Source organism: Nyctereutes procyonoides, unplaced genomic scaffold (genome assembly GCF_905146905.1).
Source record: "Nyctereutes procyonoides isolate TBG_1078 unplaced genomic scaffold, NYPRO_anot_genome, whole genome shotgun sequence".
Lineage (NCBI taxonomy): Eukaryota > Metazoa > Chordata > Mammalia > Carnivora > Canidae > Nyctereutes > Nyctereutes procyonoides.
The window spans coordinates 35,267,498-35,292,917 of NW_026575125.1; the positions used below are offsets into that span (position 1 = coordinate 35,267,498).

At 42.8% G+C, this 25,420-nt stretch overlaps 2 protein-coding genes across 4 annotated transcripts in view; both read right to left on the reverse strand.

Annotated features, from left to right (window-relative positions):
• Positions 1-1,403: 1,403 nt before the first annotated feature.
• On the reverse strand, positions 1,404-19,500 carry CUNHXorf38 (chromosome unknown CXorf38 homolog). Of its 2 annotated transcripts, XM_055339042.1 has the most exons (7): positions 19,227-19,500; positions 18,937-19,071; positions 12,088-12,207; positions 10,400-10,549; positions 9,927-10,106; positions 4,729-4,915; positions 1,404-4,055 (listed from the first exon to the last, which is right to left on the reverse strand). In XM_055339042.1, the coding sequence occupies exons 1-6, from the start codon at positions 19,440-19,442 to the stop codon at positions 4,754-4,756; spliced, it is 963 nt and encodes a 320-aa protein (XP_055195017.1). In that variant the 5' UTR covers positions 19,443-19,500; the 3' UTR covers positions 1,404-4,055; positions 4,729-4,753. The 2 variants fall into 2 exon arrangements, with proteins under 2 accessions (XP_055195017.1, XP_055195016.1); XM_055339041.1 differs by having other exon boundaries at positions 1,404-4,915.
• Positions 19,501-21,651: 2,151 nt separating this feature from the next.
• The window catches only part of MED14 (mediator complex subunit 14), a 66,720-nt gene continuing 62,951 nt past the window's right edge, over positions 21,652-25,420 (reverse strand). For both annotated transcript variants that reach the window (XM_055337889.1, XM_055337888.1), the window contains one exon: positions 21,652-23,952. In XM_055337889.1, coding sequence (XP_055193864.1) covers positions 23,879-23,952 — 74 coding nt within the window. In that variant the 3' untranslated portion in view covers positions 21,652-23,878. The remainder of the gene's footprint in view (positions 23,953-25,420) is intronic.

Sequence of the window (25,420 nt, forward strand, 5' to 3'; positions counted from 1 at the left end):
TTTAGATAGTTCAGACTATAATATAATAATCAAAACCAGTTCTTAAAGTTTTGAGATGAATCATAACCTTTTATCAAGATTTTTATTAAAACTTGAAAGGGGGCAGCCCGGATGGCTTAGTGGTTTAGCGCTGCCTTCAGCCCAGGCCGTGATCCTGGATTGAGTCCCACGTAGGGCTCCTTGCATGGAGCCTGCTTCTCCCTCTGCCTGTGTCTCTGCCTCTCTCTCTGCGCCTCTCATGAATAAATACATAAAATTAAAAAATAAATAAAACTTGAAAGGAATATTTCCCTTCACTACAATGTGAGTAGAAATTAATATATTTTTAGATCTGTCTTACAACATGTATTTTGTAATTTGAGTATATTTCAATCAAAGGCAGGTAGATTTCTAATTATCCTGGTAAAGGAAAGGTAGGTAATAATCCCTGCTGATAATTTCATATCATTCTACATTTATAATTTAGAGGGCAAAATGATGAGAGAAAAAAAATCCAAAAAATTCCAATGCCTCCAACTCTAAGGCAATGTTTCAGTTACAGGATCTAATTTGTAGTATGCCCACCCAAGAGGTCCAACCTTTGTTGCCTAGGATATTCATGTTTAAAGCCATATAAGTGATTAATACTTTAAAATGAGCCTTTCAAATCATTAGGGTAATAATCACTTCATAATCTCCCAAAACTCTCAAACACAATCCTTTCTGGCCTTCACAATTTAACCTGTCTACAGATCTCTTCCACTACTTTATGAAGCCAATAATATTGTCTGGATTGGCATTTTTCCCAAAGTTTTTGTTATTAACACACTTTTGTTACTACCCAGAATTTGTTTTATACTGAGTTTAGTAAGTAGTGTCCTTCTCCTTGGGCCCTCTGAGTTCCCTGGCAAAGCACAGGCTAAAATCCAAAGAACTGCCTTACTTTTGCAACCATAATGCTGAAACGATTTTTCTCCTCTAATTCCTTTATTAGAGAAAAAAATTGTGTGGTGGGGAGAGGCGGAGAGAATAAATCATATTACTGGATGAAAAGCAGGCACTCAGAGACAAAACGGCCCTGTGTGGAAAGGAGACCATCTTCCTGGGCCTCTCCAGACCCTGCCACCTCAAAAGTGCCCCCAGAAGTGGAGCTGACCCCCACGAAAATGGAAGCTATGACATATTCCAGGAAATGTGACACATGAGCCTTGCAGTTTGATTTTATACTGTTCACATCTCTTGATTATCTTGAAATGAGAAAGCTGTAATTAAAAACTTTCAAAACACCAGTGGCACAATGTTTGTTGAACAGATTTCATATGGGACTAAGCCAAAAACAGAAAAGCCAGATTTCTTCTAACCAACCCCCTCAATCCCAATTCCTTTCACAGTGGTACACAGCAAAGAAGCTTGAGAAAGGCACACAGCTTTCCAGACCTTTTATTGAAAAATACAAATAGTTTTACAGCATGCTACGCATTATTAAACGTTCTGCTCTTCTGTTAAGCGTGTTTTAGAGATCATTCTATACTACTGCATTGTGGCATTACTATATTATTCTAACAACAGCATAATGCTCTGTAGCATGAATGTGCTGGGATTTACCCAATCATCTCTCTTTTTTTTAACATTTCATTTTATTTATTTATTTTTAAAGATTTTATTTATTTCTTCATGAGAGACACAGAGAGAGGCAGAGACATAGGCAGAGGGAGAAGCAGGGTCCATGCAGGGAGCCTGATGCAGGACTCGATCCCCGGACCCCAGGATCACACCCTGAGCCAAAGGCAGACGCTAAACCACTGAGCCACCCAGGCAACCCTAACTAGTCATCTCTTGATGGCGGGCTGCCAATGCTGCTGTGAGCACCCTTTTGTGTACAACCTGTGCTGCGTGCCCAGGTCTGGAGAGAAGAGGCCCACAGTCTGATGTTCCTGTACACACTCTCTGGGCACGTCTTTCCTTTCTTCCATTTCAATGGAATTAAATGTTGCCACTCTGATGTTTTCTGAGCAGTATCTTTATCAGAACAGACAGTAAATCCAGAGATGGCATGTATACCATCACCCACACCTTATAAACCCTCACATCTGCATCCATTTCAGTGCCTGGCCATGACCGGTAATTGATAGATGTTGGAGAGAAAGGTAAGAGCTAACTGGATACAAGGAGTATGAAATGAAAGTATTCATAACCCCAAGTCCCTCAAGTTAGAAATCAGGTCTTAACTTGGTTAGTGAATCAGGATTTAATTTGATCCCAACTTCTAGATGTAAGGTCCATCTAGGAAAAGTTTTAGCAAATTTCTTAGTTTGGGCAGAGTTGTGAGATGATTTACTTCACTATTGACATCTTTTTTTTTTTTTAGATTTTATTTATTTATTCATGAGAGACAGAGAGAGAGAGAGAGAGAGGGAGAGAGAGAGAGAGAGAGAAGCAGGCTCCATGCAGGGAGCCTGACGTGGGATTCAATCCCAGGACTCCAGGATCATGCCCTGGGCTGAAGGCAGGCGCTCAACCGCTGAGCCACCCAGGGATCCCCTAAGCCACCCAGGGATCCCCACTACTGACATCTTCTAAAGGAACTGTATGAAATGAAGGGACAAAGAAAATGTATGATTCAAGACCAAACAGTTATAGGCATATTTGCATTCATCCAGAGTTTACAGCATTATATATATGCATTGTAATGTAAAAATATACCAAATATATCGTACCCTCTGCCCATTGTCTACAGATTACATCCTTGATGGGCAGCTGAGCAAGCAAAGAAGGATGGCTTCCTTTAGGCCTGGAGTGGAAGCACTTCCTCCAGGCGGTGGGGCAGGGGACAATTCTGCCCCCAAGGTCCAGAGGTGACATGGCCCAGCTAAGTAGCACTGGCTTTGAAAAGGAGCAGATATAGGGGATGGGGAGGCTGATCCCATGGACCACTGCATACAACTGGGTGGTGGTTTTGCAGTTTAGGAAACCAACAAGACAAAGAAGTGGATACAATAAAGCAACAGAAGTTACAAATGAGTTTGTCACTTTGTGGAAAGAAAATGATAACTTTGAAATTCCCTAAGAGTGGTGATATTTCATCCTTAAATCTCATAACAAAGGACCAGGCTTAGTTAACAGTAACACTCACATGTAAGGATAAATTGTCGGTGGATCCTTTAGTCAACAGATAATCATGGAGCACACGAGGGCTAGGGCCTGTGCTCGGTGTTCCAGATATAATGGAACAGAAAGAGCTGTGATTGCCACAGGAGCTAACTTTTCCCAGGAGTACCAGGAACAAGCCAGCAATCACACAGCTGTCCCTGGTGTCCCCATCTGTGATGCTGGCTCAGGCCCTCTGCCTGCTTTGGTCAGTCAAGTCCCTGTGTTCTCCACTACCCCCTGACCAGCCTTGGGCCCACCTCCTTGCTCTACTGCCCTGGGGCTACCAGAAATGGGGAGCAGTAGTTCTATACTAATTAGAAATGGCTGGGAAATGGCCTTTTAGGTGATTTGTTTTCTTGCCTTCTTCCAAAAAGGAAGGGTTTATATCACAACATTTATATCACAGCCCATTCCTTGGGCATCCTCAGAAACGAGACTCTCAGGAAGGGGTGTAGGGAAAGGGCTTGCGTGCCAGTGAGCAGAGAACTCGATGTGACCCTTCACGCAGGCCTGGCCAAACATGAACTTTACTGTGTAAAACAGCTTTAAGTTCAGGACTGGAAAAGAATCTCACCTTCTGAATAGTAAAATAAACCCCCAAACCAAAAATCAAAACAAACAAACGAAGTAAAAAAACCCTTGGATGACAGCATGTGTTGGCACAGCAGTATCTAACATTTTTTTTTGGGGGGGGGGCGGTTACAGATAACACAACACCAACCTTATGAATATTTTTTCCAATCATATGAATATTAAAAAAAAATGTTCCCAAAGAGTCAAAGAAAGTCCAGGAAAAGACAACAAAAGTTCCTTTTTGTTTGGGCGGGGTACTCTGGTAAGTTTTTCCTTTTGCACAGAAAAGAACAGGTGATATCGAAACTGTGCTGACCTTCACATAAGACCCCTGGTTTCTGTCAAAGGGCAACCTGAAACCAGAGAAAATATTTAATTTTCTTTCTTTGAAGGGAAAACCGTGGAACATCAGACAGTTATTTTAACAAACTTTTCTTATGGAAACGACCAAGTTGTTAAGAACTAGGCATTACCGGCATTGGCATCGTTTGAGGGCTCACATGCTTTTTCATTGTGTTACAAAGTTGATTTACTTAAGACTAGACCAGTGGCTTCAGGTATATTGGCCTAATAAAGCTGACAGGGAGATTATGTTAAATCACTTCAGAGATGTGAGAACCATCAATTATCACACAAAGCTCAGTGCCCTTTCTTTTCTTTCTTTTTTTAAACATTTATTTTTATTTTTTTAAGATTTTATTTATTTGTTCATGAGAGACACACACACACACACACAGAGAGAGAGAGAGAGAGAGAGAGAGGGAGAGAGAGAGAGAAGCAGAGACATAGGCAAAGGAAGAAGCAGGCTCCCTGTGGGGAGCCCAATGCAGGACTTGATCCCAGGACTCTGGGATCACGCCCTGAGCCAAAGGCAGATGCTCAACCACTGAGCCACCCAGGCGTCCAGTACCCTTTCTTTCAAATAGTAAGGACACAGCGAAACTTCAGGTTAGACTAAACTGTGTGTTCATCATGGCCTTGTGTAAGAGAATAGGCATCAAAGTGCTGAGGTTATTCTGTCCTTACTTAACATCATATGTGGAAACTCCCCTCAGGCCTTCTCTTTGGGTGCCTGGGCCCCAGGTTCCTCTGAATCTGGTTTTTGATGCTGGAGATGGAGGCTTTCTAGTTTCTGAATATCTTCTACAAGACCATTTCGAAGATCCTCATTGTTTCTCAGAAATTCTTTCACCACTTCCAGTTGATTTAAGATCTGCAAGAGGAAACCATACAGTGCATGGCTTAGATCACTTTATAGCAGGCTGATAACTCAGAGGAAAAACTTACTAGGTCCAAGACTGGCTTCTGCTCCTGTGTCTTCCAATAGCTGGCTCTGGGCCATACAATGGGGGGTTTGTTTGTCTCCTCAAATTTTTTTGCTTTTAAGGGCTAATATCCAAAATTGAACCCGTACAACTGAATAGCCAAAAACTTCCTGAATAGGAACAAAGATGGACAAAGGACCTGAATAAACATTTTTCCAAAGAAGATGTATGATTGGCCAACAAGTACATGAAAGGGTACCTGACATCACTTGTCATTAGGGTAATGCAAATGAAAACCACAATGAGATCTCACCACATGCCTGCTAGAATGACTATCATCAAAAAGACAAGAGATAACGAATGTTGGAGAGGATGTGGAGAAGAGGGAGCCCTTGTGAACTGTTGGTGGGAACATAAATTAGTGTAGCCAGTATGGAGAACAGTATGGAGGTTCCTCAAAAAATGAAAAATAGAATTACCCTATGATCCAGCAGCTCCACTTTTGGGAACACATCTGAAGAAAATGAAAACACCACATTGAAGAGATTATTTGCTCTCCCATGTTCATAAGAAGCATTATTTACAATAGTTAAGACATGGAAACAACCTAAGTGTTCATCGATAGAAGAATGGGTAAAGAAGATGTGGTATAAAAAAAAAAAAGAAGAAGAAGAAGAAGAAGATGTGGTACATGTATACAAAGGGAGATATTACTCAGACATCAAAAAGAAAGAAATCCTACCATTTGTGATAACATGTACGGACCTAGAGGGCATTATGATAAGTGAAAGAAGTCAGGGAAAGACAAATGCTATATGATCTCATTTATAACTGGAATCTTAAAAAAAAAGCCCCCCAAACAGACTCATAGAAAAAGAGATCAGATGTGTGGCTCCAAAAGGCAGAGGGTGGGAGGAGAGGGAATAGGAAGAAGGTGATCAAAAGGTACAAAGTTTAGTTATAAGATAGATAAGTACTAGGGGATGGAATGTACAACATGGTGACTACAGCTCGCACTGCTGTGTGATACATAGGACAGTTAAGAGAGTAAATCCTAATATTCACCTCACCAGGAAAAGTTTCTTTCGTTTGGTATCTAGATGAGCTGATGGATGTTCACTAAACTTACCATGGTGATCATTTCACAATATATACAAGTCAAATCATCATGCTACATGTCACCATAAATTTATATAATACTACATGTCAATTATATCTCAATAAAAATGGGGAAAACTTTAAAAGTTCTTTTTTGCTTTAAAATCTCCTACATTTGGGGATGCCTGGGTGGCTCAGTGGTTGAGTGCCTACCTTTGGCTCAGGGCATGATCCCGGAGTCCCAGGATTGAGTCCCACATCAGGTTCCCTGGGGGGCCTGCTTCTCCCTCTGCCTATGTTTCTGCCTCCCTCTCTCTGTCTCTCATGAGTAAATAAATAAAAATCTTAAAACAAACAAAAAAACCTTTTATATATATATGTAGGAAATAGCCATATATCTATCTCTATATGTGTATGTACACACATATACACATACATATATGTGCACGTTTGTATACATATATAAAAATAAGAGGCACCGGGTGGCTCATTCAGCTGGGTAGCTGACTCTTGATTTTGGTTCACATCATGATCTTTTTTTTTTTTAATTTAAAGATTTTATTTACTTATTCATGAGAGACAGAGAGAGGCAGAGACATAGGCAGAGGGAGAAGCAGGCTCCCCACAGGGAGCCTGATGTGGGACTCGATCCTGGAACTCCGGGATCATGCCCTGAGCCGAAGGCAGATGCTCAAATGCTGAGCCCTGAGCCACCCAGGCGTCCCAGTTCATGTCATGATCTCTTACTTGTGCTCTTTCTCTAGCTCTCTCTCAAATAAATAAAATCTTTAAAAAAAAATCAGTAATGATTTTAAAGAATGTGGAAATTCCTTACATGTTTTTCAGCCACTTACTACACTTGACATGTTTTAGCTGAATTGTTAAACCTGCTGGAGACAAACAGAGCACTATGGGTTGGGTGGTGGCTGGCTGCTGCTGCAGATGGGCTCATGGTGGACATACTCCATACATGTCCCAAGGGGCCCGAGCAGCTGCTGCTCCCATTTGGCTCTGAAGCGGAATGCATTTTACAATCACAATTATACAAGCAGAGTGTATTTTAATGGGAACTCCTTTTTATAATGCTGTATATCACTGAGGCTTGTCAACTGAACAGAACAGAATGGAGATGATGAGCTCTCTCTGCTGTACGGTCCCTGGCCATCCCATGCTCCATGATATGTTGGTGCAAACTGTCACACTAAATTACCACCATTAACCATTTTTTTCTCAGCCTGGCTTTCCAACAGTAGCCATACTGTTTTAATGAACAGCAGAAACAGGTCTTGTGAAACAGTCACTGGAAAAGCCTGTGGTCCTAATACAAGCACAGTATTTCTAAATTCCTAGATGCCTGTTTTTTCACATCTTAGTATCTCCAATGAGAAGGTACCTTACCGTTGATAGTGTCTTACAATAGATTGGCAGTGGTTTTTTTTTTTGTTTGTTTCTTTCTTAGAAGTGACTGGATTAATGGCGTCTCACAGTCGATGGCATTCTAGATTCACTGAAATCTGGTTTGTCAAATCCTCTGACTTTGTGGAAACTAACCCTAAAGAACACGGATGACCATATATGGTACAGAACCTTCAAAAGACAGTAAGTTCACATATTGTGGAAAGCCAACCTTCAACTTCTTTGAGATAACATCACAATCTATCCTAACTTCCATTTTGATCAATCAAAATATCAAGAGACATGTCATGCTCTACTGAACAGAAAGCATGAAGAATGAGAATTTATCAAGTCTACCTAGAGATTTTGGGGACCCAGAGGACAAGCCAACTAACCCTAATTTCCTGTCTATAAAACAGAGATAATGAGGGTTTAAAATTTATAGCTGCTAGCTCCTCGGTGATATATGATCTGCAGGGCCACATGTGGAAAGGCCTAGAAACAGAGCCTTGAGACCCCCGGGGCCAGCCCTCACTCCCCAGCTGCATGGCCTGGTGTCTGTCAGTGCACGCTCCTGGTGGTTGCTGCCTCGCATGCAAAGCAGGGGACCTGGTCCCTGCCAGGTTCCCTGCCAGCTCCTAACTTACATAGACTCCTCGCTTGAGTGCACTGCTACTGATATATTTTGCTGTTTCTTACACTAATAGGAAAAAATAACTACAGCTCCCTGAGGAGAGAAGACAGAGCTAGTGATGCCTCTGGGGCCTTAAGTCTGACCCCCCCACCCCATCCCTGGTTGTCTTCTCCTGTTCTAGGCTGCTTCTGACAAAAGCAGCAGAAACAAAACTCAGACTGGTTCTAATGATATTTTGAAATAAAGTATGACAAAACACACAGATTTAGAAAATACAAGACTTAACCATATTCTTCATCGCTGTCAATGCCTATGGTGTGCTGGGGTGGGAGCATCCAAAAACCAGGGGTTCTCAGTCCCTCTGCTAAAGGAGCTCACTAAGTTGAATGAAGCATCTAGGTCAAGGTCAGAATGATTAACAAAGGCCTATGGAGCAGTGAGGAGCAGGGCTTAATGAATGGAACACACACTTTGTATTAAAGAAACACTTCGCCTGTGTTTAAAGAGGTTACCAGCAAACTAATTTCCTTGGACAAGGTAGAATGGAGAGGTAAAATGATTTGTCCAAGATCTCCTGGTGATCTAGAACTCTAATCCAGGAAGTACTGGAATCTGTCTGAAGTTTACTAGAATATAATTCTACTACTGTTCCTCCCCCCACTTTTTTTATACCTTGCATCTAACAAAGAGGATTCATTTGTCCTGTATTCCCTAGCAGGACTTAAGACCATCATCAGTCAGCACTGTTCGAAGCTGGAAACCTTTAAACCCTCCCTTCCCACTTTCTTCCAGTCCCATGTCACACTCCAAATACTCTAAGCAGCCACTAAGAGCCATCAGCTCTGCCCCAGCAATGCCTCCAGATTCCAGCTCCTCCCCTGCACCTCCAGTTTCTATCTTTTTTCCACTCTCACATGGCTGTGACAGCCTCCCGCTTGTCTCCAACCCCCAATGACCATGAGTTAGCTTTCTAAAAGCCACATTAGATCTATTCAGTTTACTCTTTCCTGCTTAAAAACACTTGTGTGGGGGGGCCTGGGTGGCTCAGTCAGCTAAGCATCTGCTTTCAGCTCAGGTCATGATCACAGGGTCCTGGGATCAAGCCCCACATTGGACTCCCTGCTCAGCGGGGGGTCTGCTTCTCCCTCTGCCTTTGCCCCCCTACTCATGCTTGCTCTCTTTCTCTCTCAAATAAATAAAATCTTTAAAGAAAACAACCAACCAACAAACAAAGAAAGCATCTGTTTGCTCCCCACTGCTTTTTAGGAACAAGGCCCAAGTCCCTTGCAACAGCACAGCAAACCTTCTAAAATATGGCTTCAAGCTAACCTGACTGCCTTCGCATCTGACCATCACTCCTATACTTGCGTTCTCACTGCTCAGGTCCAAGCTATTCTTTTATACGTCTGCAACTGCTGCTCCTTCGGCCCAGGATGCCCTCTGCTCTTGCTAGTTTGCCAAACTCTTGTGTGATTCCGCTAGTCCTGGTTCAATGGCACCTTCTCAGCAAAGTTTTTTTTTTTTGCAATCCCCCCTGATCTGCAGAGAAGCCCCAGAGCCTTTTGTTCAGAATCTTGTTGTAGCCCTCACCATGTTGTCCCATTCTGTGCATACTTTGGGAACTCAAATGTTCGCTGACTGAGGGAAAATATTTATGTAAAGGTAATACTAGTCTGTGTCAAAAGAAAACTTTCTGGCAATGGGTTGATTTCTAAATCAGAAACATAGCTGGCAGTATGTTAAAATGAGCGACTTTTCCTCCCTGGTGCCTTTCTTTGATTTGTTTACTCACACAGAGTATAGGATGCTTTCTTTTTTTTTTTTTTTTTTACCTCTTCAGGCAACACATCTTGTTCTTGTGCTTGAAGATAGACCTCTTGAAGTTTTTCCTTTAGTAATTCCATTTCTATTTCGTTGACTTGGCTCTCACTCAGGTAAACTCCTGTTTCATATTCACAGCCATCTCGCTGATCTTCTGCAGGGATGTGAACAGCCCAGTCAGATGTCAACAGCTGTTGGATTACCGAACAAATATGTATGATGGAATGGGAAAGATGTTTCACTGGATTGCTCAAAGAACTTAAAACTAAACATCTTTGACTGGATCCACTTTAGCAATATCCTGTGACCAGAGAAAAGCTTCTCAGCATTGGAACAATTCTGGATTTCATATCAACATTTCTTTCCCCTGCTTACATTCTAAAATTTCATTTAAATCTAACAAACTTCAAATTCTAAATGAGTGAATGCAGTTGCCTTTCCCACTTTTGTTCTTTATACCAGAACCATTAAATCTGATTTTTACCTGTTCTATTCTAGTGTACGCTGCCACAATCTCTGGGATATTCTTGAATTCATTCAGGAAATTTTGGATCTTCATCTGAAAATCTCGAAGCCACAGAGAAGACACTTTCATCTCTGAAGAATGCATGATCTCGTTACGACACTTAATCACCTACAGAAAGGCAAAAAAAGGTTTCAAAGTCAAACAATGGGGTAAACGGAGATTTTGTAGTTCCAATGGAAAATTCCAGAAAGGATTTGTTAACTACAAAACCCACAAGTGTGGCCTGTAGTTGCTATCAGGGTTTGAGGGGATGTTTGTTTGACTGCCTGCTACTTGGCAGTCATTGGAGTGAGAAACACAAACAAGCCTACAACTCTTGCTAACTCTTGAAATCTTGTTACTGGCTGGTTCTCTCTTACACAAGCCCCCAAATCTCTTAACTTAAAACTACCGGCCAAAGAGCAAGAGTATTGTTTTCTGGCTCTGGGTACACCCAAAGGCTGAAGCAGACAATGTGAAAATCTTTTGAATATTGTTGGAGCTCCAGGAAGCTGGGCCAAGGGAGTGTTTTGATGTGGAAACTCTGATGAAAAGAAAATCAGGGACGCGTGGGTGGCTCAGCAGTTGAGCATCTGCCTTTGGCTCAGGGCATGATCCCAGAGTCCTGGGATTGAGTCCCACATTGGGCTCCCTGCATGGAGCCTGCTTCTCCCTCTGCCTATGTCTCTGCCTCTCTCTCTCTCTGTGTCTCTCATGAATAAATAAATAAAATCTTAAAAAAAAAAAGAAAATAAACTTCTGCCTATATTTTGGCAAACAATTCTATCACACACACACACACACACACACACACACACACATTTTTAAGTAGGCTCCACACCTAGTGTGGAGCCCATCACAAGGCTTGAACTCACGACTCCAAGGTCAAGACCTGAGCTGAGATCAAGAGTCAGATGCTTAACTGACTGAGCTACCCAGGTGTCCCATGTCTCATCATATATTAATACGTAATTCACATAAAGTCTTCTACGTTTTTAGTTAAGAGACACAAAGGGGTCAGGTCTATACTGGGACAGTTTTTGCCTCTGCTGATATCACTCAAGATTCTCAGTCCTTTCAGCTGCTGGCATGCCAGCGAAATATACATGTGTTTCTCTGCATATTATATATCATCCAGGTATGCTACATACTCTTTTTGAAGAACCTCAGAGTAATAAATGTGCAAGAGTTGCTCTCTGGTGAAATAAAGTCTAAAGCCTCCAGAGAAAATATGACAAGCATCGTGATCTATTCTGACACTGTCGGTCCATTAGTGTTTTTATTTCCTTCAGCTCCGTGGACCTTGCTCTTGCAACTGTCTAGCTGAAGACATTCAGAAGGACAGGATTCAAATGCTGGCATACGACAGAGTGACACACTGCTTTCCTATTTTTTTTTAATGGGGAAGATTACATTATGTTTATGGCAAACCAGAAAAGAGAAATTTGTGGTTTATCTATTTTGGCACCGAACAGTATAAAATCAAGGTGCTGGGAAACTTCAGTGAGGGAGAATTAAGGGGTCCTATATTCACACACAGCTTCTCCGACGTACAGAAGGGGCACATGCCATGATCCCCACTAGGCCTCCCGCCACTGGTCTCATCTTCACAGTCCCCCCGACCTGCCTAACTCTCACTGTATGGTTTTAAATCCAACGGCTCTTACCTCTGTGACTTTCTTTCGATCAACTGTGAAGTGATCGCAGGAGTTGATGAGACTTAAAAGAGCAACGGCATCACATTCCTCAGGGCCTGTTTTGTCCGTCAGTCCTCGGGGCATGAAGGCCTACAGCAGGGGAGGCACAACGGATGTGGATACCAGAGGCTCCTCCAACCCCAGGAGCTAGTGGGGCAGGTGTGATCTGCCTGTTTCCCGAATGATGACCGAAATTCTCTTACTGAGTTTTCGAGGTTGAGCCTCGTGAGTCAAAAACACAAGTCAGGAACCAGTGTCAGAGCTAAGCCTTGGCCAAGGGCAGTAACCGAAGGGCTGCTCTGCCTGTCCCTCTGCTATCAGAAATACTTAAACACTCAACAGAACTGGTTTCCCATCCTTTCCCAATGGGGTATAAGCAGGCAGCAAGGGTAGGAAGCACCAAAGTTTCAGTGGCTGAGCTGTTGAGAAGGTTATTTAAAATTTAAAAATAGTTACTCCCAAGTGGGAACTGTAAAGATGACTTAAGCAAGGGGTGCCTGGGTGACTCAGTTAGTGAAGCGTCTTCCTTTGGCTCAGGCCATGACCAGGGTCCTGGGATCAGGCCCTACACAGGGCTCCCTGCTCAGTGAGGAATCTGCTTCTCCCTCTCCCTCTGCCCCTCCCCCTGCTTGTGCGCACGCTCTTGCTCTCAAATAAATAAAATCTTAAAAAAAATAAAGATGACTTGAGCAAGTTCAGTATGATGGTAGCACAAAGTTAAGAGCCTGGGCACTGCAGTGTGACACAGCTGGGTTCACATCCCAGCTCTGCCACTTGCCAACTGTGCGGCCCTTACTCTCAAGATTTCTCATCAGTAAGTAGGGGATAAGTGTTGTCATCAGCCTCGAAGGACGTTGTGAGAATTAAATGAGTTAATGCAGGTGAACCACTTGCATGGTGTCTGGCACACGCTAAACCAATAGGCCATAAATGTTGGCGTAGATTATGTTGATGGTACTAGGCAAGCATGACCTATTTAGGAGTTACAGATGGAATCTTAGGGTTTGAGATACTCGATACATCAGAAGGGCCTTGTTCTAGCATAAGCTTGCCTTTTGTAGGATTTTAAGGCATGGACACCAAGATGGTATCACCACAAGGCTTGGGCATGTTTCTTTCCTGAAATAGTCCCAGATTTACACCTGAATACAACAACTTTACCAAGCTCAGAAGCTCACCAGTGACTAGAAAAGATGACATATGAAAGACAGCTTGCAGTAAGAACTCCAAATAAAATGAACTGTTCCCTTGAAAAGAAACACATCTCAGGAGGCAAGCAAATGCAGTGCTTCCTACAGTGCTGCTCATGATGAGATTCCAAAAAGGGCTTGTGATCAGGGCCCACACACCCCAAGGAGAGTCTCAGCTACGTTCCTGACAGTGGTAGAATCCTTCTTGCTGGAGCCTCACATACTTAAGAACTTTGTAGGGGTGCTTGGGTGGCTCGGTCGGTTGGGTGTCCACCTTCAGCTTAGGTCATGATCCTGGGGTCCTGGGATAGAGCCCCAAGTCAGGCTTCCCATTCATGGGGAATCTGCTTCTCCCTCTTCCTCTGCCCCTCCCTATTGCATGTGCTCTCTCTCAAATAAATAAAATCATTAAAAAAAATAACTTTGCATGCACTGAATGGCCCATATCGAAAGGTACAGTAAGTAGTGAGTAGCATTACTCTTTCCATGTCTTAACAGCCACTGACATACTGAGCCTCTGAAAGTCTACGATGGATGCTCCGATGTTTTTTGTTTTTTAAAGATTTTTATTTATTTATTTAGAGCACCCCAACAGAGGGAGGGGCAGAGGGAGAGGGTGAATGAGAATCCCAAGCAGACTCAGCATTGAACACGGAGCCCAACATGGGGTTTGATCCCATGACCCTGAGATCATGACCTGAGCCAAAATCAAGAGTTACAGGCCCAACTGGCTGAGCCATCCAGACGCCCATGGATGCTGCGATGTTAACATAGAAGTTAACTCATGTATTACAACCAAACTAGTGCAATGAAACTGCAGTAAGAAAAATTACTTCAGCTCCTCCTGGGAGGATGATCCCAAAGTTATAGGGGTCTTAGGTGCCTCAAATCCGGGCATAGTTTTTCTTTTCCATTACAAGGTGCATTTTCTCACCAATATGGGTTTGTCTTTTCCACATTCTTGCTTTAGTCTAGTAATTATTTCCCTTTCTTCTGAACTAGAAGATGACAAGGGAGGCTCTGCTGCCTCCTTGCCACTGAAAGGAGTTTCTTAAAATGGTGCCAAGTGCCACTGTGTTCTAGACATCAAATGCACGGCAGTGGGAAACATGTGTTACTGCCTCCCATGACCCTCTCCTGCCTCTTCAGTGAGTAGATGTTTTGTTTTGCAAAAACAAACAGGGGCCAGATCTGGCTCTGGAAAGGAGTTTAGAGTTTCTTCTAAAAACATCAGGAAGGGATCCCAGGGTGGCGCAGCAGTTTGGCCGCTGCCTTTGGCCCAGGGCGCGATCCTGGAGACCCAGGATCGAATCCCACGTCGGGCTCCCGGTGCGTGGAGCCTGCTGCTCCCTCTGCCTATGTCTCTGCCTCTCTCTCTGTGACTATTATAAATAAATAAAAATTAAAAAAAAATAATAAAAACATCAGGAAGCCTCCCAAGGGTTAGAAATTAGAAAATGATCTAATTCCCCCTCAAAGACTACATATCCTGCCATGTGGAGAACCAACCAGGGGGTGACCAGATGCCACCAGAGCAGCAGAGGTGGCTGGGTGAGAGGCTGAGGCCAGAGGCCAGGCAGGAGGTGGAGAGAAGGAATCCAAAAGTATTTTGCAACTGTAAACAAGGGGGCAGTAAGTGGGAGAGATGAAGCGAGGGTGGTTGTAGGTAGGTGCTGTTGGGGCGTGGCCACACTACAATGGGTTGGGCAGTCCAGGTGGCAAGTCCTGCTTGAGAATCCAAAGTGCCCAGGCGGTAATAAGAGGGGTTGAGCATCCTAGATAGGGGCATCTGGAGCTCAGAAGAGAGGGCAGGGCTGGGGGCACGAATTAGGGATACATAGCATGAGTGTAGTATTTGGTGGTGAACTCCATGGGCCAGGGCAGTACTGCCAGAGGAAAAGAGGGGGACAGAAGAGGCCTGAGAAAGGCCAGCTGAGGACTGGAAAGAGGCTTTGGAGGAGGAGCCAGGGAGACAAGAGACCCATGGGGGACAGTGATGACATAAAGCCTCAAGTGTTTCAAGAAGAGGGGCCAGTCATGCAAAATGCCCCTGAGGAAAGAGAGATGGGGCTGGAGAACTGAAGGGTCACGTGTGCCAGACAAGACCGATGCAGGGGGCTGGCAGGGGCAGAAGCCACACTGTAAAGGGTTGAAGAGTTACGGGCAGCTGGGGAAGAGAGAGCAGGCATAAAACCCTTTCTGAGAAGCTCCACAGGGTATGCATATGGGAGGCAGATACAGAAATGGGGACAGAGCTAGAGGGAATGGCTCAAGGGAAGCTTTTCTTTCTTTTTAAATTTTATTTTCCGGGGATCCCTAGGTGGCGCAGCGGTTTGGCGCCTGCCTTTGGCCCAGGGCGCGATCCTGGAGACCCGGGATCGAATCCCACGTCGGGCTCCCGGTGCATGGAGCCTGCTTCTCCCTCTGCCTGTGTCTCTGCTTCTCTCTCTCTGTGTGTGTGACTATCATAAATAAATAAATTAAAAAAAATAAATTTTATTTTCCAAATATATATTCAAGCAGTTTTATTTTTTAAAACGGCTTTACTGAGGTACAATCCACATACCAAACAATTCACTCTTTGAAGCGTACGGTTCTCTGTGACAACATGAATGGATCTTGAGGGCATTGTGCTAAGTAAGTCAGAGAAAGACAAATATTGTGTGATCTCACTTCTATGTGGAATCTAAAAAAACCAAACCAAACCAAACCCAAGCTCGTAGATATGGAGAACAGGCTGTCAGAGGTGGGGAGTGGGCAAAAATGGGTCAAGGGGGTCAAAAGGTACCAACTTCCAATTATAAAATACGTAAGTCATGGGGATCTAATGTCCAGCATGGTGACTATAGTTAATAATACATACTGCATATTTTAAAGTTGCTGAAACAGATCTTAAAAGTTCTCATCACAAGAAAAAAAAAAAACCTTTTTCTAACTATGTATGCTGATGTGGCAATCATTTCTTTTTTTTTTTTTTTGCAATCATTTCTTAATATTTACTCCTATCACGCCATTAAGGTATACATGTAAAACTGATACAATGTTATATGTCAGTTATACCTCAACTTAAAAAAATGTACAGTTTCAGTGGTTTTGAGTATATTCACAGGATTGTGTCACCATCACCAGTTGATTTTAGAACACGTTCAGCACCCTAAAAAGAAGCCCTATACATCTGTTATAATCTCCCTCTTACCCCCTGGCCTTGGCAACCACTCGTCTTTTTGTCTCTGTGTTTCTGCCCATTCTGGACATTTCATATAAATGGAATCATACAATATATGATTGGCATCTTTCACTTAGTATAATGTTTTCAAGGACACTTGGGTCCTAGCATGTATTAGTACTTCATTCTTTTTTTTCAAGACTTATTTTTATTTATTTGAGAGAGAGAGAGAAAGGAGGGGAGAGGCAGAAGGAGGAGAAAGAATCCCAAGCAGACTCCACACTGAGAGTGGAGCCTGATACCGGGCTCAATCCCACGACCCTAAGATCATGACCTGAGCCAGAATTAAGAGTCAAATGCCCAACCGACTGAGCCACCCAGGTGCCCCCACTTCATTCCTTTTTATAGCTAAATAACATCTCATTGTATGGACAGGGCACATTTTGCTCATCCATTCATTGGCTGATGGACATTTGTGTTGTTTCCACTTTTTGGCTGCCATGAATTGTGTTGCTATGAACACTCACGCACAGGGTCTTGTGTGGATGTGTATTTCCACTTCATCAAATACAAATCTAGAAGTGGAATTGCTAGGTCATGTAGTAACCCTATGTTTAATATTGTCTTTTAAAAATTATTTATTAAAAAATTTATTTATTTATTCATGAGAGACACAGAAAGAGAGGCAGAGACATAGGCAGAGGGAGAAGCAGGCTCCCTCCAGAGGAGCCCCATGTAGGACTTGATCCCAGGACTCTGGGATCACGACCTGAGCCAAAGGCAGATGCTCAACCATTGAGCCACCCAGGTGCCCAATAATCTGGTCTTTAAAAAAAAATTTTTTTTTAATAAACCAAGACAGTATTAAAGCTATCTGTATGGTGGTGGGAATAAGCTCGGGCGGGGAGAGAGTGGATCCCTGAGGCCTGAAAGTCCATGGGCAGGTGGGAAGGGGTATGATTCAACATACTAGTGGAGGGCCAAGGTGGTAAGAAGATAAATGTCCTTCCTTCTTTGTAGCAGAAGAAAGATAGTGCACATGGGGGGACGGGTAGGTTTGTAGGTCTGGTAAAAAGATAAAGCAGGTATCTGTGGGCATGTATCAACTCCAGGAAAAATGTGCAAAGTCAGTAGCCGGGAGCGAAGGTGGCGGAATGGGAGTGTGGCATGGGAAAGGCAGCAACAACTGTCCCCAGGAACAGGAGCCCTATACAGAGATGTGGCCAGACCACTGGGGCTCATGATTAAGAACTAAAAGTGAAACCAGTCAGCTCCCTTGTGAGATTATTCCCCTGAGCATGATCAGATGATGGTGTCATCAGGGCTGCAGTTGGGCCATGCAAGTTCAGAGAAAGGAGGGAAAAAAGGAGGATGTGGTTGGAGAATAAACACTTGGGTTGGACTAGAAGGTCTGTTGGTGACAGCAACAAAAAGGTGCATGAACAGGTGACATGGGCTTCAAGAGAATTCCAAGGGTATGAAAGCAGCAACAACGACCACACAGGTGAGGGATAGTCACAGTAAAGGGCAGAATTTTAAGTTTCTTTCTTTTCTAGGTAAAAGTAAAAGTTGGGAATTCTATGGTGGCAACAACAACAACAACAAAAAAAAGAAAGAAAGAAAGAAAGAAAGAAAGAAAGAAAGAAAGAAAGAAAGAAAGAAAGAAAGAAAAGGTGAAAGAAGGTGTAGATATGGTGGGTTTACGGATCCATGATAGCCACAAGTCTGTGGCCACTGATCAAGTCCAACTTCCTCATTTTTGAGGTTAGGGAACACAACAGCAGTTAAGCTAGGACTCTGATCCCTGCTTTCCAGGCACCAAGCCTGTGCCTGTTGCTAATTAGTGTGTAGACTGACTATAAAAGTTAATTTGGGTTAGAAGGTGACTTTGCCCAGCCCCACCTGCTACTGGGCTTCTGGAAAACATAAAAAAAAAAAAAAAAAAAAAAAAAATTCCCCAATTGGGGAAGTCAAGATCTAACAGTCTATCTGGCTGCCCACTCCACCTGACCTCCCCAAAGTTTTATGCCTTACCTGGGCACTTGGAAGTCCTTTCTGTTTTAGCTCTAACTTCCCTTGGCTTCCTCTGCTATCCTGATGGCACTCTACAGTCAAAATGAGCTACTCAGGGAGCCTACACTCAAGAACGTTTGCCTTATGTGTTTCTCCCTCTGGGCCTGTGCCCATGATGCTCGCTCTACATCTTGGGTCAGTGTCTCTTGTTGAAATCTTTCCAATAGATTTCCAAGCAGGGGTAGCAAACTTAAATGCCTTGTTAGTAGTAGCAAGCTTCTACATCGCTAAGCTAGATCGGATGCAGTACAACAGCTCTGAACCCCCTGGACACTAGATCGTAGATCAAACACTCATTCCTCTCTCTATCTCTGCGTCTGTTTATGAGGCTCTAGGATCCAGGTGACCAGCTACCTGGTGAGTCAGCCACCCTCCGGAGCAGGTCCTTACCTTGGCCACCTCCCAGGCATCAACGGGCCAGCGGCGCGGCTGGCAGTTCCCCCAGTGGACGTCTCCATTCCTGTTGGTGTGGTGTTTCAAAATCTCCCGTTTCCACTCCGCGCATACCTGACACTGAGGCTGAAACTACAGGGGGCGGCGGTGAGAAGGGGCCCGGCAGGGAGGGGTGGCGTCTTGGGCAAGTGAGCCCGAGGTTTTGCGGTCAGCGCCGCCCCGGGGAGGGCTCCGGACCCCGTGCTCGGGGACCAGGACGGGGGGTGGGAGTAAAGCCAGGGGCTCACCTGGCGGGCCCGCGGGCTACACCGTGAGCCGCTGCGGCAGGCGGCGCGGGGGCCCAGGCTGGGGGTGGCGGCGAGCAGACCGCGATGGAAGGCGAGTACCTCGCGGGCGACGAAGCCCTGCAGGCAGCCGCGCAGCAGCAGCAGGCAGTGGCCCGCCTTCACCCAGTTCTTGTACTCGGTGCAGTTGAGGCGCGCGGCCAGCTCAGACAGCACCATGTCCCCCTCGGGCCCGCCCCAGGGGTGAAGAGCTAGGGGGCGAGGGTCGAGAGGCGGGGCGGACGGCACTGCGCAGGCGCGGGAGCCTGGGCGGTGCCGTCAGCCAGGCCCCGACCGGAGCCCGCCCCCACGTGCAGGCCGAGGCAAGGGGGCGGAGCCTTCTGGCTTAACGGAGACGCCCGCCCCACCCCAGTGTTAGGTGACAGCAGACGCGAGTCCTTTATCCAGTGCTCGCCCAGAGCTTGTACCTGAGTAACAGCCCGTTTGTCTGTTCCCCCAAACTGAGACCCTGCCAGTACCCGATTCGACTCCCTCTCCTGTTGTCCGTGCTCTTTTGTAGAGATGTGCAAGATGCTCAAGGCAGTTTTTGAATGATGTATGTTCCTTGCATTATACAATTCTATAAAGTTTTACTTAGTTCCTAAGCCCAACAGGTTGGCTGTAGCAAATAAAGGCATTACTGCAGTGTGACCACTGGTGGCCTATACCACGTGTCTACCACGCACTTGCAGTGTGCCAAAGTGACACAAAGCTTAAAAACATCCGCCATTGGGCCATCTAGCTGAAGCAAACAGGACGACACATCCCGGATGGGTTTGTGGAGGGCTGCACTGCCCCAAGCCGTATAAGGGCTTCTTCCACTATTGTCCTGAGGCATCCAGCTTAGATGATGATTTAGTAGTCTCGGTTACAATTAGTGCTTCTTACCTAAGGCAGTCTTAACTTCCAAGTAAGTGCCATGAGGATCAGAAGGCAATGGACTGTCAACTCTGTCATGACAAGAGGTTCTTTCAGTTTGGGGGCTATTTAGTGAGCTTCTTGAACTTGGAAAACTTTTAAGTTGTGTGTAGTCAAAAGGCTCTGGGAGAAGAGTCTATAGACAGAACCTTCCGCTGACTTCCTGGTTAAAAGCAAAGTGGCACAGTGTGTAGGGGAGCTCTAGCTCTGAATTCAAACTGCCCCCTTTTAACTGTTTGATCTTAAGCAATTTTGATCTCAGCAAATTACTTCATTTCCCTGGGCCTCAGTTTGCTCATCTGTAAAAGGAGGGTACTAATACCTATCCCACTGAGTTGTGGGAATTAAACACACATTGAAATACTTAGGATAGTGCCTGGCAATAGTAAGCTCTCAGTAAACATTAGCTATTACTTTACATTGTTCTAAATGTGCCCTTCCACCAGTCATATTCCTGGGCAAGGTATTTGAACAAATCACCGGCCACTTGGAAAAGTGGACGCACTATATAGAAAATTGAGATCTGGTCTTTTGGGGTTGTGCAGCTCAATGCTGGCTGTGCTCTGCTTCTTTTTTCTTAATAACCTCAATACTAAATCCACCCTAAGTAAATTTCCAATCATTTCCTTAGACATATTGTCCACTCTCATCAAACCAAAGAGGAAATTCCACAAGAAATAATGAAATATACATTAACGTTTTTCCTTTCTGCCTCTAAAGTTTCCTGAGAAGTTCTCTTAAAATTTTCTGTATATTGATTTTGTATCACAAACTTGGATAATATACATTAAAGTAAAATATAACGGGTAGTTCTTTGAGGAAAAAAAGTCATGAAAGAAAGGAACATTTTGGGATGCCTGATGGCTTAGCGGTTGAGTGACTGCCTTCGGCCCAAGGCGTGATCCTGGAGCCCTGGGATGGAATCCCTTATGGGGCTCCCTGCATGGAGCCTGCTTCTCGCTCCACCTATGTCTCTGCCTCTCATTCTGAGTCTCTCATGAGTAAATAAAAAAAAAAATTTTTAAAGAAACTTTTCTGTGTAGAAATTGGATTCTGGATTTACCAAAATTATACTTCTTGAAGTTATCAAATTAATCATGATCCATAGAGTTACTAACAAATGATTAGTATTCTGTGGCTGAATGAGTTACTGTATTAACTTCAACACAGTTATTAGTGGTATTTAAATTAAAATCAGTTATGCTTTATTCTGCTTACACTAGCTCAGAGTTAACTTTCAAACATAAGGTTCAGCCGTGCTATTTAAAAACTCGGTATGTTCTGTTGAATTTTTCACCTTCTTCCTAATTCTGAAAGTACTTCTACACCTTCCAAAATGGCATTTCAGTGAATGAAAAAAAAAAAAGAGATGGCAAATCAGAACTAATTTCTTCTTTCGAGATCAAACTAATGCTAAACCAGATTACTATCTAAAACATCTCCGTGCAAATTAACTAGAGAGAGTTGGTAGTTCTCTGAAACTTGTATATATTTTATTACCAAATATACTAAAATCACATTGAAAACACCCATCAGAGAAAATCACTATGGGCATCCCGTCCCTTTGATTGAACCTGGGTAACAAAAAGAGGCAAAAGACATGGTTTATCCTGAAACCTAAGATTTGAATTCTAGTGTTTTCAAGCTTTAATAAAGTGTATACCAATTCCAAGTACCAAGCATAATATCAAAATTTGTATTCATGGGTTTATCCTTCTTAAGCAATGAAAGCAAATTCTGCTCGCTGAATCCTACCTTTTGATTTGCACGAGGCATTCAGAGAGGAGTTATCAGAAAAAAAAGTGTCCGCTGAATGCATCATGTTTAAAAAATACAATTAATGTTTCAAAACCACACTTAAAAGGGAGAATATCTGAAAAGTTTACTCTTTCATAAAATTTGAGACAATATCATCCTGCAGATAAAAATACATTTCTTGTATATACACGTAGGATTTCTATATGAAAGAAAGGACTCAGCTACCAACAGAAAAGGGCTGATCCTTGATAAAGACACGTTAGAGATTGACAAACTGATGTGATTCCCGTTGTAAGGAGAACAGAAAAACGAAGGATAAAAGATAAGTTAAAAGAAGGATAAAGTCCAGTCACCTGCTCCTGAACAGCGGCAGAGCTGGGTAAGAAGCAGGGGATAAAGGTAGAAATAAGACACTGAAGAATGGCAGAGAAGGCCTCGACTCTGACCAGAAGTGATTAGAGAATCAAGCAAAGTTGAGAACAGATATGATACAGCTGCAGTGAGATGTCTGAAACTAGAATTTGGTAGTTGATAGTTACCAGAAGTTCAAATCATCCTAAAGTGGAATTAGAGCATCTAAAATTCACTGGAGAGCCAATATTCCAGTGACCAGATAACTCTGTATAGTATTATCATATAAAAAACGGTCCCAAATAATATTAGGTCACCAGAAGACTTTTGCTTCTGATCACATTCTTTAAAGCTTAAAAAAGTCCCTGACTGACTGGGAGAGACAGCACAGTGCTCCAAAAGAAACTCGGCTGAGATGGGTCAGCACCAGAAACTTCACTTCACCCTGGACGGCACTGAAGTTGGCTTCTTCAAAGTGAGGTCGCTGTACCAGGTTTCTTCCAAGCAAAACATTTTACTGTTTTGTTGATAATGAATTAAGTTGGGATTGTTTAGAACAACCCCAAGTGTGGTGGGGAAGGAAAGGGAGGCAGAAGTTAAGCAAGATAAAGAAAACGTCACAGAAATTTAATGCAAGGGTGGAGCATTCAAGTTCTAGGTTTCCTAATTAATGCTGTATGCAGAAGTAACCTATAAACTATATTTGCCTAACAGAAAAGTTTCCATATCTTCAACAGATGAGAATGATTGTAGTATTTGGGATCCTTGATCAATATGAACTATTCACTGTCTCTTCTCAAAGACTGGTTCCTTCTTTTTTACCCAAATCCTACACTGAAAGACAACTACGGTGCTAAATATTCACCATCAGTCAAGTTAGGAATAGCTGAAGAAAATAAATTAAACTTGAAACAAAGAAGTAGAGGTTTCTGGTCAAATTTCAGACATGTATCATTAGAAATTAATTATTGGCCCCACCAGCTGAAAGATAAAGGAGGCCAGGAGAAGTCTATAAAGCTGATATACACACAAGTGAGTGTCACTGTTTTGTTTTGTTTTTTTTAACCTAGTTTTATTAAATATTGCTTCTTTGGGATGTGTTTATAACAACTCCCAGAACATTTTCATGTAAGGACTCAAAGCGGGCATATTAAAATACAGCTTCAATATAAAGTTTATCACAGTTTTACAGTATTCAAAAATGACAGACCTGCCTTAAAAAACAAAACAAAAACCAAAAAAAGGACTATTACACCCAAAACATAAGAAAACAATTAAATAAACAAGTTTGGCATTTCCATAACTTTATAGTATAAAACAGAATATTAAATCTATTACTGGCAAGCGGATACCAATGTTTTACCTAGTTTGAAATGTGTCCCATTTAAACACACTATACAAGTTCACTATACAAAAGATTGATGGTCTTTTTGATGAAAGAAGTGCACCCTGAAAATTTTTGCCAGTTTAGAATATTTTAGCTCTTAAAGTCAAAAAAAGTCCTTTTTTAAACTGAAGGCTAAATTCAGATTTTTTTTTTTTCTGTTTTGTCTCATTTGTCAGCCTTCCTGGTTTAAAAACAATAGTGTCTATGGACGCCCACCAGGGGGCAGTGTAAGATTAGCCATTAAATCACGAACAGCTGCAAATATTGTGCATTCACCTGCAACAGAGAAAAATGGTCATTAGCTATTCGCAATACAGGAAAGATGATGTCAACACACCGGTGGGGGTAGGGATAATTAAATCTAAAATCAGCAAGAACTTCAAGGGTCAAAATAAAAGTCTAAATTTTAACTGCACAGGTTATAGGGAATTATTAAGCTTTGTTGCTAACAAGTATCAAATGATACTTGATTCAGGTTTTATTTGTTTTTCTTCTCATGGGGAAATTCTGGGTAAGTTACAGTTGGGTTTGGATTTAAGAAGATAGGCCTCAAGTTTCTCTGTAGAAACACTGGAGCATTGGATAAACCTTTAAATTTGGGTTTCAAGGCTACTGACCGTTTGTGCATTTGAATCTAATGAAAATATCTAGTTTAGATTTATGCATCAGTTACAACATCAATGATGTCCTTCTAATGTTGCTTTAAAGGCTGGATAAAAATGTCTGTGACCGCACTGTGCAATAGAACTTTTTGTGCTGATGGAAATATTCTATATGTACACTGTGGCTCCTGAGTACCTGTAATAGCTTGTGTGACTGAGGAATTTTAAAATTTTAGTTAATTTTAACTAAGCTTGAATTTAAATAGCCACATGTGGCTAGTGACAGTTATATTGGACAGTGCACTTCTATGACATATACTGGAGTTTTCTCAAATTTAAAGGAAAAGATCAACTTCTGGAGTTCAACATTAATATCAATTAATAAAAAGAAAAGTAATTTTTCTTAAAAGCACTTCACTGGGAGGGGAGGAAGTGATGGGTTGCAGGGGAGGGAGGCTGAAGTATGGCACAACGACAATCCAAAAACAAGACTTGTTTGGGGCAGGTGGGGGGGGGAGGTTGTGGGGGAGGCTAAAAACTCATCCTTTCAATGTCCCCTTTGCTCAAAGAAACCAAAGACCCTGCCTCTTACTTCTTGTGAACATTACACATACTTAAATATAATAAACCCAAACCAGCTGTAAAAAATATAAACCAAAAGCTGAGTCCCTTTCCTGGTGCATGGCGTAATGCTACAGTGGCTGCAAGTGAGAGAATTGGAGGCCTCAACTGAATAATGGCCTTTTGGCAAAGGGTGGGGTGTGCAGTAACCCTGTGCAAGTTACTGCAAGCTTCCCTCCAACTGGTACAGAAAAAAAAAAAGAAACCCCAGTCTTGCCCAGTCTAAGGTAGATACAAAAAAGACTGAAAAAAGAAAAGAAAAAAAAAAAACATTCCTAAAGCATCCCAATAATTTCTCAAATAAAAGGAAAAGTTACATCCTTTTTCCTTTTTAAAAACACATTTTCATTATTGATACATAGAAAAACTTATTTGATCCCAAGAGGATCAACACATTCTTTTAATTGTAAATTCCACAAGACATAATAATGATAATCATCTGCTTGTGAAGGAATGGCCTTATCATCAAAGTTCTACCGAACTGCTACTCTGAAAATTCTTCAGCTTTGTACTTTGATTCT